Here is a 20,730-nt window from a genome sequence, read left to right as displayed (position 1 = left end):
GGTGGGCAGTGGAAATCATGGGCGAGACAATCTCATTCGCCCCTCGGAAGGCCATCAAGTCCCAAGTCTTGGCGGACATTGTGGCTGAATGGGTCAACACCCAGCTCCCAACAGCTCCGATCCAACCGGAACTCTGGACCATGTTTTTCGATGGGTCGCTGATGAAGACAGGGGCGGGCGCAGGCCTGCTCTTCATCTCGCCCCTCGGGAAGCACCTACACTACGTGCTACGTCTCCACTTCCCGGCGTCCAACAATGTGGCCGAGTACGAGGCTCTGGTCAACGGGTTACGCATCGCCATCGAGCTAGGGGTCCGACGCCTCGACGCTCGCGGTGACTCACAGCTCGTCATTGACCAAGTCATGAAGAACTCCCACTGCCGCGACCCGAAGATGGAAGCCTACTGCGATGAGGTTCGGCGCCTGGAGGACAAGTTCTACGGGCTCGAGCTCAACCACATCGCCCGACGATACAACGAGACTGCGGACGAGCTGGCTAAGATAGCCTTGGGGCGGACAACGGTTCCCCCGGACGTCTTCTCCCGAGACCTACATCAACCCTCCGTCAAGACCGACGACAAGCCCGAGGCTCCCTCGGCTCAGCCCGAGGCACCCTCGGCCCAGCCCAAGGCGCCCTCGGCCCAGCCCGAGGCGCCCTCGGCTCAGCCCGAGGCGCCCTCGGCTCAGCCCGAGGCACCCTCGGCCCCCGAGGGTGAGGCACTGTGCGTCGAGGAGGAGCGGAGCGGGGTCACGCCTAATCGAAACTGGCAGACCCCGTACCTGCAATATCTCCACCGAGGAGAGCTACCCCTTGACCGAGCCGGAGCTCGGCGGTTGGCGCGGCGCGCCAAGTCGTTCGTCTTGCTGGGGGACGGGAAGGAGCTCTACCACCGCAGCCCCTCAGGCATCCTCCAGCGATGCATATCCATCGCCGAAGGCCAGGAGCTCTTACAAGAAATACACTCGGGGGCTTGCGGTCATCATGCAGCGCCTCGAGCCCTTGTTGGAAACGCCTTCCGACAAGGTTTCTACTGGCCGACCGCGGTGGCCGACGCCACTAGAATTGTCCGCACCTGCCAAGGGTGTCAATTCTACGCAAGACAGACCCACCTGCCCGCTCAGGCTCTGCAGACAATACCCATCACCTGGCTGTTTGCTGTGTGGGTTCTGGACCTCGTCGGCCCCTTGCAGAAGGCACCTGGGGGCTACACGCACCTGCTGGTCGCCATCGACAAATTCTCCAAGTGGATCGAGGTCCGACCCCTACACAGCATCAGGTCCGAACAGGCGGTGGCGTTCTTCACCAACATCATCCATCGCTTTGGGGTCCCGAACTCCATCATCACCGACAACGGCACCCAGTTCACCGGTAGAAAGTTCCTGGACTTCTGCGAGGATCACCACATCCGGGTGGACTGGGCCGCCGTGGCTCACCCCGTGACGAATGGGCAAGTAGAACGTGCCAACGACATGATTCTGCAAGGACTCAAGCCGCGGATCTACAACGATCTCAACAAGTTCGGCAAGCGATGGATGAAGGAGCTCCCCTCGGTGGTCTGGAGTCTGAGGACAACACCAAGCCGAGCCACAGGCTTCACATCGTTCTTTCTAGTCTATGGGGCCGAGGCCATCTTGCCCACAGACTTAGAATACGATTCCCCGAGGACGAGGGCCTATGACGACCAAAGCAATCGAGCTAACCGAGAAGACTCACTGGACTAGCTGGAAGAGGCTCGGGACATGGCCTTACTACACTCAGCGCGGTATCAGAAGTCCCTGAAACGCTACCACGCCCGAGGGGTTCGGTCCCGAGACCTCCAGGTGGGCGACTTGGTGCTTCGGCTGCGGCAAGACGCCCGAGGGCGGCACAAGCTCACGCCTCCCAGGGAAGGGCCGTTCGTCATCGCCAAAGTTCTGAAGCCCGGGACGTACAAGCTGGCCAACAGTCAAGGCGAGGTCTACAGCAACGCTTGGAACATTCGACAGCTACGTCGCTTCTACCCTTAAGATGCTTTCAAGTCGTTCGTACACCTCATTCACACACAAAGTCTAACCATCAAGGAAGGGTCAGCCTTGCCTCGGGAAAGCCTGACCCTCCCTCGGGGGCTAGAAGGGGGGAACCCTCTCCGCGTCAAAATTTTCCTCGGAAAAGATCTTTTCTGCTAGAATGTCTTTCGTGCTTTTCGACTACTTCGAAAGTGGGATCCTGAAAACGACGGAGTACACGTAAGCAGCCAAGGCTGACCGAGCCGAGGGACTCCTACGCCTCCGGGATACGGATACCTCACTCATCACCTTCTGCGATAAGTAACTCACGCTCGGATAGGTCATTCCGCGGACCGGACAAGTCTTCACGCTCGAAAACTTTTCTGCCGAAACGATTTTTCGGGCCTTCTCGACTATATCGATTTTTCGGGTCTTCACGCTCGGATAGCAGAATCCTACAGACGAGTAAGAGTACACATAAGCGGCAAGGCCGACCGAGCCGAGGGACTCCTACGCCTCCGGGATACGGATACCTCACTCATCACCTTCCGTGAAAAGTAACTCTCGCTCGGACAAACAATTCTGTTACCGACAAATAAGTCCAGATACTCGAAATAAGAGGAAAAGAAACACAACTTTACAACACGACGACAGTATGTTTGGGCCTCGACGGCCGCAGAAAACATACGCACACTACAAGATAAACCGATCCTGCAGGCTCGGACCTTGACGGAGGGGGAGCAGCAGCACCCTCGGCGTCAACTACACCTTCGGCAAAGTCCGACTGAGCCTCGGACGGCAACGCGGTCGGAGGGTCTCTACTCCGAAGGACGACATCAACACCGCGCCCGGGCCATCGCCGCCAGGGTCTTCTCCAGGAATCCGGCCCGAGTAGACAGCTCGGCCGACCACCCCGAAGCCTCAGCCAGCTGTCCCCCGAGGACATCAGCCCGGCTCGTGGCCTCGGCAACTCGACTCCGGCGTCGGTCCCGCCAGTGGACGGCCCGGCCAGGCTCCGGCCGACGAAGTCTTCTTTTCGAGCCAACTCCGCCTCTGTCCACACTGACACCGCTGCCTTCGGCTTCGGCTCATCGAAGAGCGGCCGAGGGTTTCCTTTAACTAAGCAAGAGAAGCCTCGGGCGGCAAGGCCGACCAAGCCGAGGGACTCCTACGCCTCCGGGATACGGATACCTCACTCGTCACCTTCGCACGAGGCAACTCACACTTGGTTAAGCGGTTCAGTTAGCCGACAGGCGAAGTCCTAGTGCTCGAAATGAGGAAAAAACACGGCTCCGTGCCGAAAATACATACATGTTCAGGCCCCGACAGCCACAATGAACAAGACACCGGCACTCAAGGTGCCATTACAAACGGAACTCCGGTTCCACCTCCGCAGGTACGAACAACCCCCCACGATTGGAGGGCCTGCGGAGCAACAGAAGGCCGACGGATGGCTCGCCGCCGCCCGCTCCAGTAGCAGCGACGACGACTTCTGCTCCGAGCGGCCGAACAGCAGCAACGATGACCTCAGGGCGGATGTTGCTGCCATAAGGCCCTCGCCCACGTCCCCACTCGAGGGGCGAGGATGAGCAGAAGGCCGTAGAGTTGGAGGTCAGTCTACGGGCGGCACCGACTATCTCGTCGAAGGAGAAACCTCTTCCGACTGCCGCGGCGGAAGGTGGCACCGGAAGCAGCGCCGAAGCCGCTCGGACCGGAGAGCCGGACACGCGGCAGCTGCCAGCGCCACGAACTGCGAACGCCCTTCCCTCCGATCGCTGAGGGAAGGAGCGGGCCGCTGCCCGCGCGGAGACCGACCCCAACTCGGCGCACTCCCCTCCCCAGCACTGATGATGAACATCCTTGAAGCTGAGGGAGGGGCAGAGGCCGCAGCCCGGCTTGCTTCTCCCCACCCAGGAGCTGGTGGTCACCGTCTTGGGTGACCACCGGCGAGGGGATGCGGCCGGGCTGCCTGATGAAAATCCTTGAAGCCAAACGATGGCTGAAAGGTACCAACTTCCGCGAAGTTGCGTTCCTCCAACGACAAGGCGAAAGGATTGCGAGTGTTCCCCATCCGGGGGCTCGGAAGGTGGAAAGACGCGATGCATAAGGGGAGCGCGAAGACATGGTTGCCTTTCAAGGGGGTCACCCTCCTTTTAAAGGCAACTCTCCCCACTTGCGTCCTCAGCCATCGCGGGCTGAGTCTTCTCCAGCACGCTCCAAGGTCCTCCCCCTACGACACGGGGGCTGGGTCCCACGCGTCATGCAAGCAGGCCCAGGGCAGAAGAAGCCAAACCGCCGCGCGCGGTGCGCGCAACTGCCCAGCGGTTACGAGCATTCCTCCACTTTCGCCCAGACCAGCGGGTGAAAGGGCGGACCACCATGCAGGCGGCATGCAACCGCACCAAGGGGGCGCACCCTTTCGACTTCGACGCGTCTAGCATGGAGGCCCAGGCCCACACGTCATGTAACCGGCGCGCCGGTTGCTACGTGCAAGAAACTGCACCGCCACCCGCGCCACTACCGTGCCTCCTCGACTGCGGAACCAGTACCGCGACTCGAGGCAACCCTGCGCATGACCCAACAGTGCCAACCAGGCACATCGGTCACGGGTCAGTCAGCCGCGGGAGAAGGCGCGACGGTCCATACGGCCAGAAATGGGCCGACAGTAATGGCGGTGGCAGGCGGGCGGAAGCAGCGGTCACGTCGTCAGCCAAGCTCACGTCCCCTCCTGGGACAGCGAGAGAACCCTCTCCCACGGCATGAAGACGGCGCGCCCGTGTTCCGTTCCTCGAACGGCTCGCGCACACGCAACGGCTGCCCCGCGAACCACTCGTCCCGTCGCATTAACTCTGCGGCAGGACAGGCGTCACCTTTGGCAGGAGAAGCAGGCGACGCTTCACTCCCACCATAATAACCGTGTCAAAAAAGGTGCGCCACGTCATTCGATTTCATATCCCTCTTCCTCTTTCTCTCTCTTACAACAGGGACCGGGAAAGGGGACACCCCAAAAGGGATCCTTCTCCACGAAGGAAACGGGCCCCGAGCCCCCCTACTGATCAGAGGTTCGAAGGCTGGCCCCTCGGAGGGGTTCAACAGCCGCCTCAGAGCGCTCGAGCTCCGCGCCCACTACTGGTCAGAGGTTCGAAGGCCGGCCCCTCGGAAGGGTTCAACGGCCGCCTCAGGCCACTCGGGCTCCGCGCCCACTACTGATCAGGGGTTCGTAGGCTGGCCCTCGAAGGGTTCGACAGCCGCCTCAGACGCAGAGCGAGGGATGACCCTGGGTACGTTCGATACATAACCAAGGCTTGGGCTGCGCTCCCGAGGTGCCCTAGGACATTTCCGAGACCAACGGGAACAATTTTGTAACGGAATCCCATCAGAGGGAGGCATCGAGCCCTCGGACCCCGTCAAAAGGGGATCGGGTCCGGCAAATCACCCGCAGGTACTTTTGGAGCGCGCTCCGGGCCACTAGCCGACCCCTAACAAATGGGGCACGGGCGTCCACTCGGATTACCCGTTAGCAGCTCACTGGAGACACCATGTTCGGCGCCCTCCAAGGGCAACATGGCGCTTTTCCCCCCTCCTCCTTGCGGAAAGGCGACGCAGGGGCGTATGTAAAAAAAGTCGAGTCTGTCCTTGATCGTCCTCTCGCTCTGTGCGGAGGCTCGGGGGCTGCTCTCGCAAACCCGGCTCCAGCCAAACCGTTGACAGCGTCAACATACCAGCCCGAGAACTTGGGACCCGACCGTGCACCCGGGCTACGGCCAGCTCGCATGAGGGAACAACCAGACTGGCCGAAGCATCACGAAACGCGTTAAGACCTCAAAGGAGTCAAACCACTCCTCCGAGGCCTCGGAGGCTACACCCGGCAGGTGCGCTCGCGCGCACCCACTGGAACAAAACGCAATCGAGAAAGGCCGGTCCCCTTGCAAAAAAGTGCGACAAAAGCCTCCAAGCGAGTATTAACACTCCCTTCGAGGCTCGGGGGCTACTATCGGGGACCATAATTAGGGGTACCCCCAAGACTCCTAATCTCAGCTGGTAACCCCCATCAGCACAAAGCTGCAAAGGCCTGATGGGTGCGATTAAGTCAAGGCTCGGTCCGCTCAAGGGACACGATCTCGCCTCGCCCAAGCCCAGCCTCGGGCAAGGGCAGCCGACCCCGGAGGATTTACGTCTCGCCCGAGGGCCCCCTCAAGCAACGGACACACCTTTGGCTCGCCCGAGGCCCAGCCTTCGCCAAGAAGCAACCTTGGCCAAATCGCCATGACGACCGACTGTATCACAGGAGCATTTAAAGCAAGGAAGACCTGACACCTTTTCCTGACGCGCACCCTTCAGTCGACAGAGCTGAAGTGACCGCAGTCACTTCGCCGCTCCACTGACCAGCCTGACAAGAGGACAGCGCCGCCTGCGCCGCTCCGACTGCTGTGCCACTCGACAGAGTGAGGCTGACAGCAGCCAAGTCTGGCCTCGGGCGCCATAGGAAGCTCCGCCTCGCCCGACCCCAGGGCTCGGACTCGGCCTCGGCCCCGGAAGACGACAAACTCCGCCTCGCCCGACCCCAGGGCTCAGACTCGGCCTCGGCCCCAGAAGACGGCGAACTCCGCCTCGCCCGACCCCAGGGCTCGGACTCAGCCCTGGCCTCAGCCGACGGTCTCCGCCTCGCCCGACCCAAGGGTTCAGACTCGACCTCGACCTCGACCTTGGAGGAGCCTCCGCCTCGCCCTACCCAGGGCTCGGACCGACCACGTCACAGGAGGGGCCATCATTACCCTACCCCTAGCTAGCTCTGGCTACAGGGAACAAGACCGGCGTCCCATTTGGCTCGCCCCGGTAAAACAAATAATGATGGCGCCCCGCGTGCTCCATGACGACGGCGGCTCTCAGCCCCCTTACGGAAGCAAGGAGACGTCAGCAAGGACTCGACAGCCCCGACAGCTGTCCTTCCGCAAGGCTCCAGCGCTCCTCCGACGGCCACGACATCACACGAACAGGGTGTCAAAACCTCTCCGGCTGCCACGACGGCATGTACTTAGGGCACTAGCTCTTCTCTGCTAGACACGTTAGCACACTGCTACATCTCCCATTGTACACCTGGACCCTCTCCTTACGCCTATAAAAGGAAGGTCCAGGGCCCTCTTAAAGAGGGTTGGCCGCGCGGGGGAACGGGGCGGCGCGCATAAGCCTCTCTCGCTCTCTCCCACATGGACGCTTGTAACCCCCTACTGCAAGCGCACCCAACCTGGGCGCGAGACAAACACGAAGGCCGCGGGTTTCCCCTTTTACGCCTGTCTCCCTCCGGTTTTCCCCCCTTCGCACTCCATCTCGCGCCGACCCATCTGGGCTGGGGCACGCAGCGACAATTTACTCGTCGGTCCAGGGACCCCCAGGGTCGAAACGCCGACACTTCTCAATGTACCGACTCTGAGAAAGCCAAAGTCTGCCCTGAGATCTATCACGACAAATATTCATACCCAACAATCTCCTTGCTGCACCCAAATCCTTCATCTCAAACTCACTCTTGAGCATGGCCTTTGTTTCTTCAAATACAGAACGACTCTTTCTATCAATAAGGATGTCAACGACATATAGCAACATATACATCCTTGTACCACCTGCATGAGTCTGCTGAAACACACAAGCATCATATGCACTCCTCTCAAATCTATGGCTAGAGACATAATAATCAAACCGATGGTACCATTGCCTTAGAGACTTATTCAAGCCATACAATGACTTCTTTAGCAAACAGACATGGTTTTCTTTCCCTCAATCACAAAGCCTTCTGGTTGTGACATAAAGATTTTCTTCTCAAGCTCACCGTGAAGAAACGTTGTATTCACATCCATTTTCTCTATTTCCAAATAAAATAGAGCAACCAAAGCCAATAAATCCCGAATAGAAGTGTGCTTCACAACTGGGGAAAATACCACATGGTAATCAATTCCCTCCGTCTCACTGAAGCCTTTTGCAACTAATCTAGCTTTATATCTTGGAGCATCAACTTCTAGAGAAGAATCTTTGAGTTTGAACACCCATTTACAACCAACAATTTTGCACCCTTTGGGCGGTAATACCAAGTCACAAGTATGATTCTTATGCAATGACTCCATCTCTATCATAGCCTGAACCCAACAAGCTGCCTCAAGACTACCGACAGCCTCTTTATAAGTACTAGGATCATCATGCTCAATATCTTGTGCAACTGTCATAGCGAAAGTAGTTGTACCTCTGCCTCTAGCATCTGGTGTGACCCACTCTCCATATCGATTTAGTGGTTGTCTCTGTCTCTGATACGATGTGCAATAGGAGAGTCTGAAGCTTATGAAGCTCCACCTGAAACTGTTTCATCTAATTGACCATGAGCTGCATCTGACTCATCATCTGCCTCATCAGTGTCAAGAACACCATCTACATATTTTGACAACAATGGCTGCTACTGCTGTTGATTGTTAACTGCAGTAGGCTCGGTCATTGGAGTCTCCACCATAAATGTTACCCTTTGGCTACCTGCTCTGCCTCAGAATCACCACCTGAAGAAGCTCCACCTGAAGTGGGACCCTCTCCCAATCGTTGACAACCAAGAGTAATGATCGCCATCTCATCGAAGGTCACATCTCTTCTAATGATCACCTTTGGGGGTTTTAATTCTTTACAGCACAAAAGATACCCCTTAACTCCATCACCAAGAAAGACACACTTCAAAGATCGAGATTGCAACTTGTTTTGGTGAATGTGAGCATACACCGGACACCCAAACACCCTCAAGCGATCATATTGAGGTGGTTTGCTTGACCACATCTCCACTGGTATCTTACACTTAATAGCTATTGATTTCGAGTGGTTGAATAAATAACATTATATGGTAACTAACTCTGCCGAAAGACTTTGTGGTAATCCCGAATGGGAAAGCATACAACTGGTCCTCTCCTACAGTGTCCTATTCATACGCTCTGCTACTCCAATTTGCTGTGGAGTACCAATTGTGGTGTAGTGTCCGGTAACACTGGTGTCCTGACAAAACTTCTCAAACTCTTATGAGTGGAACTCAGTGCCATTGTCTGGTCTCAAATATTTGACATTCCTTTTTGTCTGTGTTTCCACCATAACCTTCCACTGACGAAAACGAGAAAATGTCTCATCCTTGGATGTTAGGATGTAGACCCAATCCTTTCTACTAAAATCATCAACAAAGGTTGGCAATTTTTTGCCACTACAGGAAAACTAAGAAAAAACGTTGGCCCCGAGGTTCTTAAACTAGTTAAGAACGTCGGTTTTTACTGGCCAACATTCTTAACTTTAAGAATGTCGGTTGTTGCTGCGACCGACGTACGTAAACTTAAGAACGTCGACCTTGGCCCAGCCGACGTACTTAAACTTAATGCACGTCAAAAGTCAACAAGACTTCTTGAAGGACTCATTAATGCATGTGTGAGGGAAGAGGATTCTGATGCTGACGATTTTTTATTACTACAATTTATGTATGTTTATTACTGTAATTTATGCCATACACCTGTTTTAAATTTATTTTATAATTGAATCATTTATACTAACTATTGTGTGTAAATTGTGTAGATGTTGAGGGTGTTGGTAAGGGGAAAGGGAAGAAAAAGGGTGAAGGCTCCTCCAGGTCCACACAATCCAGGTCGAGTAGGGAGGCCGATCCTTCTGTTTGACACACTCCTCTTCCTTGTTTACGGTACTATATCTTAATGTTGTTTGTATTTAATTTAATTATATTTGATAGATAGTCATGTGTATCTTAATGTTGTTTCCATTCGCAGGGCACCACATCTAGTCGTCAGAGGCTAAAGCTTTAATTCAAGGACAACATCCTTGCTTTATGTGAGGGTCGGGGTGTAGCGGAAGCGGGCCCAAAAACAGCAAGCTAAGCTGTCATAAGCATTTCACCTAACACCTTGTGTGCATGAACCAAAATGAGCACCTAAGCTTCAAATCAAGCAACCATGCGATGTCCAAGAATACAACAACATTATATGCACAACAATTAGCTCACCCCAAACTTCAGCCCCATCCATAGATCACCAACATACCAAAGAACACATATATGCCCCTCCTCATGCCAACATGATCATACACTAAGAAATTTAAGGGATGACTCCAATAGCAAGCAAGATGATGAGCAATCAACACATGACAAGTAAAATACCCAAGCAAGTGAAGACACGTGGATTTACGTGGGAAACTCCTTGCGGAGAGAAAACCGATGGCCAGCGGCGAGCAAGAACTCCACTATGAAGATGAAGAATACAAGAGGTGGGAGCCAACAAGTGAGGGAGGTTCCAGATCCCCAAGTCACTGTCTCAAGTTTGTGGATTTGGTGCTTCTCAATCTCCCCTCTCGTCTCTCTAACCCTAGCTCTCTTTCTCTGGTGTTTGCAACTGAGCTACGCTCCTTCCGACGCAAGACAAAGCAGCCATAGGCTACTATTTGGGACCGATTTAGCCTTTTTGTAGATGACTCTCCAGATGACCCCCGGGTGGCTGTTTGCAGATGACCCCCCCTCCGCAGGGTTAATGGGAGCCGCCGACCACACTTTAGCTACATGACAAGTCATTATTTACGATCTTACTTTGGTGAATCAACAACAAAGCCTCTAATTCCTTTTTGAAGATCTATTAAGTTCAGCAATAACAGGGTATTTGTCGAGGTAAAATAAAGTTATGCAATAATCGATGGAAAACTATGCCAAAATCTATTTGTTAATGCTTGTTTAATGTCCATATGTCCACCTTGATCCATGTATGTTGGTAGATTGGCATGATATATGATCATCCAAACAAAACTTACCGAAGATCTTGTCACAAAAATATAGAAAACCCAATCGCCTCCAATGTACTCTCTCTGTCCCAAATTAGTATTCGCTTTAGTTTCAGAGGCATAACGAAACATCATAGGTAACTAAAATGTCAATCATACTAGATATCATGCATCCCACAGTGAAATAATAGCATACCCCCAAATCAAATGGGTTTGTTCTTTTTGCGTGGTACTAGAGCATTGTTCAGAAGTTGACAGTGGGTAGAGTATTGGTCATCATACTTCTTCATTAGCTAAAGTAGAATAGTTCACATTTATGAAAGTTATTTTTAGATCTGATAATTGTTCAAAAGTCCAAAGAAACAACTTCACATTTTCTGCAATTTAAATATCATGATCCATAAAAGAAAACTTGTCATCCTGCATATTGCAAAATCGATGCTATTTTCCACTTAGGTTTGGAATGGCTTGTTCTATTTGTTCTTCCTCCTTAGCTCTAGATATATAAGATGATAGCTTACATATCCACGAAATCGTTGAACAACATCAGTGATAAAGGATCATCTTGTTGTTTTAACTCATTTTCTCATTATAACTTTAAAGTCCACATTTTCACAAAAGCCCTGATCCAACCACACCACCTTGGGTTAGAACCCTTCAGTCTCAACTCCTGTTGGTTTAGGAAATTCCAGTTCACCTACAGTGGATACTTGTGGATACTTGGTAAAAATGTTCCTAGATTACACAATTTTCTAAACACCAGAAGATGGAAAAAACACAACTGTTTACAAGAGCAACCAGTATACTCCGTGCTGGTTGTTTCAAACCCAGTGTCAAATCAGCAATTTCCAGTCGCCAAGAGCAAAGAAATATCTGTTATGTCAACAATTTAGAGAGGGAGAGAGGGAGTCAGGAACTCATCAGTGCAATAGGTATAATTAGTAAATTAGTATACTCCGTATATATAAGGTACTCACATATGGTGCCAGGTTGCTCACCAGCTGATCTTGGCTAGGATCTTGTCGAAGTGGAAGAGGTGCTTGCGCACGCGGTAGACGTGCAGCGTGTACATGGCTGCAGCGCAGGTCACCAGGAAGAAGGACAACACGACCAGCTCGCTGAAATCCTGCTCAAAATCAATGTGACCGACCGTACGTCACCTAGCTTCTTCCCTTCTTTGTATATATACGAAGCATGCATCTCAAGTAAGTATGCTCACCCTGGGGTCGGAGATGATGATGCCCATGATATAGGTGAGCAGATCGAACACGGACTGCAGCGAATTCTGCACCCCGCCCACGACGCAGCGCTCGTGGTCGGGCACGCCATCCTGCATCAGCTGCATCACGGCGAGGTCGAACATCCAGAGCCCTAGGCGCGACGCGGCGACGCCGGCCATCAGCATCCACGCCGACGCCACGTCGCTCGCCGCCCAGATGGAAGCGACGCACACCAGCAGGCAGCACCACTGGCCGCAGACGCCGCCGCGCCATACAGTTCAAGCGAGTAATAAGAAGACTCTCACTCAGCAGCAACTAGATTCACTGAAAGCTGATGATGCGCTACACTACTGCTTACTTGCATCCAAATGGACCACAGTCCTGTCCGTAGTGTGGACACCCATGAGTGCACCACAGGGTACAGCAGCGTTGCGCCGATGCCAACGATGGCGCTGAAGCCCCTTGCCAAACTGATGACGTACGCAGGTATGCCTTCCCAGTCCAGGGTCGCCGTCATCAGCGTGCCGAAGCTGCAAAACCAACCCATACAGCATTCGATTGCTCTTTGCGTTGATCAGACGTACAGGATTTAAGCAGCGTTCGTTGTTGCAATTGCAACTAGCTTAGCTTTACTTTACCTCAGAACGCTAAAGTAGAGGAAGGCGAGGGCGACGCCTGGGAGCGCCACGTCCTGCCTCAGGTACACCACCCATGACTCCCAGCATGGTATGATGGATAGCTGCTCCGTCATCCTAACCCTCCAATCCAGCTCCTTATCGGCCGGCACCACGTTCTCCGACGACGACGACGATGGCAGCACCATGGCCTCACTTGCATTTGCACCAGCTGTTCTCAGCCGGCTGCTCTCAGCGAGCGCTGGCACGCCATTGTACACAGAAACGAAGAGCCAGTACTCCAGCCCCACCGAGGCGACGTTCCACAACGCCAGAGCCGCCGCGGAGGCCTGCGCCGACACGAAGCTGATGACGAGGCCGGAGAAGACAGGGGCCAGCAGCTTGCAGCTCAGGTCGATCCGCCGGACCACCGAGTTGATCCCCGTCAGCACTGCAGGTGGGTGCCTGCTGGAGATCACCACCACCCTGCGGCAATGCGACTCGATCAACTTGTAGGTAACTAGTGCTCGATCAGTGTGTCATCAGGATTCAGGACAGATACGAAATTATGACGCTAGTTAGATATATCCGTACCATTCTCTCTCGATCAGTATGGTTCCGGCAAGCGTTGAGAGCGCTGCTAGCGCACCTGCCACGTTGGTCATGATGACCAGCGCCATGAAAACAGGGAAGCTTGTGGCTTTCAGGTCGTCGTAAACAAGCAGGGCGGTTACTGAGGCTCCGGCGACAATGAAGGACAGGCTTTGGACTAGAAGCCATAGGCCAAGAACCTGCAACTTTTTCTTTGGTTAATTGCTTGATAGGAGGGATATACAAGTGTCATAGGAAGTGACTCATTATCGTTGTGTGACGCAAAATGTCAATGCAAATAAATCAGAGTGTTCTATTGTTTAGGACGAGGAGTTGTAATTAGATAGAGCGCTGCACCACGTATGTCTTAGTAGTCACAAAATGGGAGAAGATATAAAGTATTAAATGTTGAGGTATGATAGCTGCCACAGTAAGCCATAACGGGTCCTTCAACATTGTCGGTTATAAGATAGACTAAAATCTAGTTTAAATTAGTACTGTTATCTAAAACTCTATAAAATGTCTCTTACATACGTACACCACTATATATTACATGTTGTTTCTTATCCAACAGATCAACACACAATGCATGCAGACCCGAGTTTGGACAATCGACAATTCTTTTTAGCTTCTCTATACTTTTATACGGTATCAGAGCCATAAAGAGTTTATCGTTCTCTACCTCCGTGAATCCACTCCTCGGCCTACTCGTCTCCGAGAAGCTGACGAAGTTGAACTATAAGCTTCAGCATCCACAAGTTAAGGTTGTTATCTGTGGCACAAAGCTACCTGGCTTCTACATCGGTGACACTAAGGCACTATCAACCATAATCTCTCAAAAGGGTGAGGACAAAAAAAGAGATCGAGGTGATCAATATGGAGTATAAAGATTGGGAAGCCAGAACCGTTGCTGAAGCCTGGACAGATATCTAAAGTGCCTTTGCCTATCAATCGAGAGAAAGAACCATCAATGTACGATCGACCCTAGTAAATACCAAAAAGATAAATCTATCCATTTCTGAATACTTCAAGAAGATGAAATCCCTAGGGTGATAAGATGACAGGAGTTGGTCGACCTCTAAAAGATAAAGAATTGGTGGCATACATTCACATAGGTCCCGATGATGACTACCTCACCTTAGTCTTTGTTATATGCACTAAGAAGGAGGTAATCATAGTTATTGGACAGTTTCTGAATTTCAAGACCCAAGCTAGCCTCATCTCTAATAGTATATCTATCAATTCCATGAGCTCAGGACATGGTGCTACTCGAGGACGAGGTGAGATCCATAGACGCATAAGTGGACAAGGCGGTTTTAGGCACGATAATAGCAGGGGTCGTGACCCTAGCAGCTCTAACTTGAATCATGATATGTTATAGGAGCAACTCATCTGCCAAGGTTGCTTTAAGGGAGTGTTTGGCATGGCTCTATTACAAAACTCTAAGAGGGAATTGGCTAGAGTCAGCCAAACACCCCAAGTCCAGAGTTGCAAACTCTATGGAGTTTCGAGAGATACAATACAACATTTTGGATTATTTCTTTTGCTACTTTGAAATCCTTAAAAAGAAACCTAGACATGGAGTTTAAAGGTATTTACCCGACACTACCACTGGTTATAAGAAAGCAACCTAGACTACGGAGCAGAGCTGCTCCACCTTGATGTTTTAAAGTAGGGCTGCTCTGGAGTGGAGCAAAACCATGTCAAACATCCCTAAGAAAAACCATACAACTGCTTAGTGTTATTACATTTGATGAACATTTTCCCCAAATAAAAAATGAGTTGCCTCTATCACATGTTCTTATAAGACTAATCCAAGATAGTACATAGATTCTGGAGCCACAAATCACATCACTAGAGAGCTAGAAAAGCTCGTTATCAGAAACAAATATCAAGAAGGATATCAAATTCACACCACTATTGGATCAGGTATGAATATCAGTTGTACTACCCATGCTTCATTAACTACTCCTAGTAGTTTCATACTACAAGATGTTATATAAATTTCCAAATTCAAGAAAAAACTTGTCTCTATTCATCAACTTACATATGATAATTTGATCTTTATTTACTATAACACACTTTCTTTCTCATTAAGGTTTAGAAAACTAAAACAATTTTGCTTCAAGAAAGATGCATAGGAGGAATATATCCGCTTCTAGTATTAATAATAAAGGAAGTTTGGCCATCCATCTTTTAGTATCGCCGAGCAAGTTGTTAGCAACAATAATTTGTTATGCTCACAAGAGTCTATGAGTGAGTAAGTTTGCAATACAATGCCAAGAATCTAAGAGTCATGAGTTGCCATATCCTAAGATTACTAGTGTGTGAGAATTTGTTGCATCTAGGTCAAAAATATTATGAAGCTTTGTTAATAATTATAGTAAATTTACCTGAGTGCATCTCATAAAATTTATGTTAGAAGTTTTTCATAAATTTAAAGAGTTTTGAACTATTGTAGAGTGACATTTTAATTGTAAGGTTCTTGCCATAAAATTAACCAAACCAAGGAGGGGAATAAGAAAACTTAACTCATTCTTTTCTAGCATCTCCTATTATATCTCATGTCCTCATGCACAGAAAAAATAATATCATCGTCATATAGATGCAGTTGGCTTGGCCCTTCTCTCCCATTTATCTATGTCTGTTAAGTATTAGGATGAAGACTTTCTTGGTGTTGCATATTTGATTAATTAGCTTTCTAGCAAAGTAATCCAAAATTTTACTCCCTTGGAGTGTATGCATAGTCAACAACTAAATTACTCCTCATTGTGCACCTTTGGGTGTGCTTTCTAGTCCAATCTTCACCCATACAATGCTCAAAAACTTCAATTTATATCAAAATAGTGTGTTTTCTTAGGATTTATCGATCTTCATAATTGCTACAAGTCTCTTAATATTCCTACTGGGCATGTTTATATACCTCATGAATTTATATTTGATGAAGAGATTTTTGCTTTTCTCAAATCATGTCAAAATGCAGGAGTTTGCCTTCACTCATAAATTTAAATCCTTCATCCTACTTTGATAAATTCATGCATAGGCTATAGAGAATATTCTTGAGTAGGTTGATATAATACCTATTCACCTAAAATACTAATCCTATTTCTAAGCATGTCAATCAAGAAGAACCAAAGAACTCTTGGTGCAAAGCGAAGCTATAAGACTCCAGGAAGGATCAATTGTCCAAAGTGAAAATTACTTTGAGTCTGAGGAGGATTTGGTACCAAATTCGATGTTGAGAGCAACAAAATCGATGCACTGAACCAGCTCTGTTTCCTATGCCACGTAACGATGCTAAAAACTCTCACTTGCAGTCCACCTCTATAACATCTCTAGACTCACACTAGGCTTGATTGACGTGCATGTGCGACCTACCTTTGTTGTATGTAAGCTGGCGATGGATGGACCTTCTATGGCTCGATCTATTGTGGATTCCAGTGTGGCTGTTGCAAATCTAGACATACCACAGACTACAGAATCCCTATAGTAGAAAACAACAAATCTTTCATGGCTTTAGATTCTATGGGATATAGTCTGGATATCAGAGTTGATGATGCTCAGTGTCCTATCGTAAGGGCTCAATATGGTATTATGCAAACTTGGATCTACAAAGAGGGCACCATACAATACAATTCTAAAGTTGTTTTTAACTACAATTGGTGAACCTAATTCAATTTTAAAGCATTAACAAATAAATTCAATTGATGAAGCATTAGCAAATAAATATTGGGAAGCTACAATGGCTTTAGAATTTGATGGTCTTGTTAAAAATAATACATGGTGTTTAATCCCTCCTATGAAAGGTTGTCATGTTGTAGGATGCAAGTGCGTTTATAAAACTAAACTGGTGGCAAAAGATTTTAAACATAGATATGGCATTGATTATGATGACACGTTCAATATGGCTGTTAAAATGGCTACTGTTCGTTTTGTCCTATGTGTTGTTGTATCTAGAGATTGGATCTTGCGTCAACTTGATGTATCGAATACATTCTTGCATGGGCATCTCAAAGAAGAGGTATAGATGGATCAACCTTTTCCCTACGAAGATGTCAAAACCTAAGTATGTTTGGGAACATGGTAAAGGAGTACATTGATTGAAATGCTCCTGGTAGTCATGTACCATGGAGGTGAAAGGGAGCCACGTCAATTGGAAGAGGCGGTTAGTACGGATAGACGATCCAAAGCATAGGTTGTAAAGCTTATTGAAGTGCTCCTAGGAAGGCATGTTCTCATCCTATTTGGGATCGTAGTAGCATGACTTTGTCACACAGATGGTAATATGTGAGACAAACATTATTAAATGTGAGCATGGGTTGCCCCTATAAAATTCCTCACAATGAGATGAGCTAGTTTAGGGCATCTATGAGCCATTATAATAAGTGCAATCGAGCTTGATGAACCAAGGAATGCCAAACTTGATGGACACACCAAGGGCTGCTGCAAGTGGCGGTGCTGGAGCGGAGAACTATGGGAACACCAGAGCTAGTGGCATCGAGAAGTTGGGCAGCAATGACTATGATGGTGAGGCAGCTAGGGGTGAGGTGGCGAGCAGTGGGATGGTCTGTGGCACGATCTATGGAGCAGTGGTGGTTGAGGGTATAGCGCTGGTGGCTGAGTAAATCAGAAGTGACATCATGTCCTTCCTTCCACGACATCTCGTAGGGAAAGCCCCTAGGCATGGCACCCACTGAGGAACCTATTGTGTGACCTTTGAGAGGGCCTTCATTATGGCATCGAGGGCAGGTGGTGGCACTCCCTATGGCGGTGGTGACACAGCCTATGCTATCTCGGTGGAGATGAAGTCTTGGCGTCAATCACAACAATAGCATCAGAACTTGACATTGTCGATATTGGATTGATAAGCTCTGGAATCCTATAGTGGTTGTGTAAGTTATATGGATAGTAGATATATGGTCAGCACGTGTACCCCTAGTGTCACATAGGAGTCGTGATGTCATATAAGGAGTATGCAAGCACGAAACAAGCGTGGAAGATGGCCTTTGAGGCCAAGCGAGATATTGTAGTGATTGATTTTCCATTTAAGCAGTAGATGAGTGTTTATTGATTTGCACTTATGTGTGTGGGCCCCGTCAACAAACGGTTATGAACTTAGAGATATATCGCTTAAAAGGGGAACATATTTTGTGCAATCAATCATACTGGTGCGACTGTGTAATCAAACGATCTGGTGCATCCAATTAAAATCCAACAGTGACTGTAATTGTTTATTTAACTTCTTCCATATGAAACCTAATAACTATTTCATATTTAACCCCCGCCAACTAAAAAACGGTCACCGTTGGATTTTCACTATATACGTTAGATCACTTGATTACATGGTTGCACCAATACAACTGATTGCACATGATATATTTCCATTAAAAGGTTTATAAATCCTTTTTTTTGCTTTCGGTGTTGACAGACCTAAGTAAAATACGGGCAAAAAATAATAGACCAATGATACATTTAATAACTCATAATTTTGAAAGCAAAGAGTAGTAGTTTGGTCAAGATGGCGGATGATCTTCCTGACCTGAAGGTACGTGAGGTTATCGACCAGTGTGCCAACTGTGGGACCAAACACCGCGACGGAGGACGACTCGACGACGCCGTAAATCGCAGTGAAGAGCAGCGAGCCTGGCCAGATGCGGATCATGTACAGCCCAACTGAGAACTCCCACATCCTTAAATTGCCACCGGAAAATCACAAGATAATCGACAATCAAAAGAAAACTATAAGATGATTATAGTAGCATTTATTATATATAAATTTAATCTGTCCAACGTGGAGACTGCAAATACTGGTTAATTGGATTGCCTAAAGTTGAAATGCTGAAATAGGGATGGACGAAGAAAAAAAGAAAGAAAAGGAAATATGCGTTGCTCTGAAAACTCGAGGAGGAATGAAAGGCACGTAACTGATTACGGAGTGAACGCACCTGGCGCCCCATCTGGCGAGGGCGTGGCCGGCGTAGAGGCGGCGGAGCGAGGACGCGTCCTGCGACGGCGAGCCCGTGGCGGTGCTTGCACTTCGGCTTCCGAGAAGAGGCACGACGAGCTGCCCTCCCTCGATTGCCGCATCTTGTTCGTCCATGTCTGGAGCCGCGGCCATCGGCGGTCCTCGGTCGCCCCCCGTACCGGCCTGATCCCGAATCCCCCGGCTCGATCTCACTTGAGTACCGCGACGACTAGCGGTGGCTTGATCTCTTCTCACGCATGCAGCCGTCGGTCGTATTTATTATCGGATAAAAAGTGAATAAGTTTGTTTATGATCCTTGCAGCCGAGGCGGCATGGAACATGGAGGAGAGGAGCGGCCATATAGTTCAAACAACTGGGAAGATACAAAAAAGCTGCTAAGCTAGCATCACCCAGCGTGGCAATTGGTGGCGAGTTTGCCCGGGAACAGCCAAAAACCAGTGGCGGTGGCAGGTGGCGTGTGGCGGCAGTGGGATTTGCAGATCAGGAATCAACCTGCTTCAACACGCGATGCGAAGCATGCCGCGGTAGGTACATAGGATGACGGGAGCACCATCAGCTTCTGTCCGAATGATCAAATTGACCACAAGCCACAAACCCTAAGACTTTGATTCGGTTTTTCAAGTATAAGTAGGCACTACCGGAATCGCCGCCTTTGCCGAGTACCTGAAGCACTCGACAAAGCCTTAAAAACGCTCGGCAAAGGCTTTACCGAGTGTCGCACTCGACAAAGAAGGCTCGGCACACAGTGCATCGGCAAAGCCTTCTTTGCCGAATACTTTTTCTCGGGCACTCGGCAAAAAGGTTTGCCGAGTGCCAGAGACCACTCGGCAAAGAGGTTTATCGAGTGCCAGGGAGCACTCGGCAAAGAAAAGCAGCCGTTACGGCGACGGGTGACGGAGACGTCGTCTTTGCCGAGTGCCACCTAGGATACTCGGCAAAGAACCCGTCACGGAGGGTCCCCATGTCAGGTTCTTTCGAATAGTCTTTAGACATCTCTCGATTGGATAGCACCAACGTCCCTGCACACCCCCTCATTCGTGCCTCATAGGGGAGATGAAGAATCAAATGCTGCATTGGATTGAAGAAGCCGGATGGAAATATCTTCTCAAGCTTACACAGTAACACGGGTGCCAATATTTCCAAGTCTGCAACCACGGTCCGAGATAACTCTTTTGCACAAAGCTGACGGAAGAAATAGCTCAACTCTGAAAGCGCTAGCCAGACATGCTCAGGGACATAGCCTCGAACCATCGCAAATGTTCAATCCATATGTGGAAGTCATGACTCTTCATCCCTAAGACTCGCATAGTAGATAAGTTCACCCCCTACTCAGGTTAGCTGCATACCCATCAGGGAACATCAACATCTTGATCCACTGAAGTACTTCCTTCCTCTGGGCCCTGCTTAGGACGAAATCGGCCTTAGGCCTTCTCCACGTCTTTCCGCCACTTGGCGGCTTCATCTCTAGGTTTGGTCTATCACATAACGCTGTCAGATCCACTCTTGCCTTCACGTTATCCTTTGACTTATCAGGAATGTCCATAATTGTT

At 49.8% G+C, this 20,730-nt stretch overlaps 1 protein-coding gene across 2 annotated transcripts; it reads right to left on the bottom strand.

Moving 5' to 3' along the window:
• Nucleotides 1-11,316: 11,316 nt before the first annotated feature.
• Nucleotides 11,317-19,652, bottom strand: LOC100502428 (Putative ferroportin-domain family protein). 2 transcript variants are annotated; one of them, NM_001196906.1, is made up of 8 exons: nucleotides 19,140-19,609; nucleotides 18,734-18,884; nucleotides 13,198-13,394; nucleotides 12,628-13,089; nucleotides 12,348-12,519; nucleotides 11,989-12,237; nucleotides 11,768-11,895; nucleotides 11,317-11,642 (listed from the first exon to the last, which is right to left on the bottom strand). In NM_001196906.1, coding segments are annotated over exons 1-8 (1,533 nt in total). In that variant the 5' UTR covers nucleotides 19,313-19,609; the 3' UTR covers nucleotides 11,317-11,641. The 2 variants fall into 2 exon arrangements, with proteins under 2 accessions (NP_001183835.1, XP_008658997.1); XM_008660775.4 differs by having other exon boundaries at nucleotides 11,320-11,642; nucleotides 11,747-11,895; nucleotides 19,140-19,652.
• Between the last annotated feature and the right edge of the window lie 1,078 nt (nucleotides 19,653-20,730).

The sequence above is a fragment of the Zea mays genome, chromosome 9 (genome assembly GCF_902167145.1).
Source record: "Zea mays cultivar B73 chromosome 9, Zm-B73-REFERENCE-NAM-5.0, whole genome shotgun sequence".
In the NCBI taxonomy this organism is placed as follows: domain Eukaryota; kingdom Viridiplantae; phylum Streptophyta; class Magnoliopsida; order Poales; family Poaceae; genus Zea; species Zea mays.
Note: the sequence above shows the minus strand (reverse complement) of the source record. Positions and strands in the feature narration are given on the sequence as shown.

Bases quoted from the DNA above. Each gene is read 5' to 3' on its own strand.
- LOC100502428 (XM_008660775.4), bottom strand. From the start codon at position 19,312: ATGGCCGCGGCTCCAGACATGGACGAACAAGATGCGGCAATCGAGGGA. The intron at 18,885-19,139 runs GTGCGTTCACTC...TGGCAATTTAAG, and splicing joins CTCGCCAGATGGGGCGCCAG to GATGTGGGAGTTCTCAGTTG. The intron at 13,395-18,733 runs GTCAGGAAGATC...AAAAAGTTGCAG, and splicing joins ATAACCTCACGTACCTTCAG to GTTCTTGGCCTATGGCTTCT.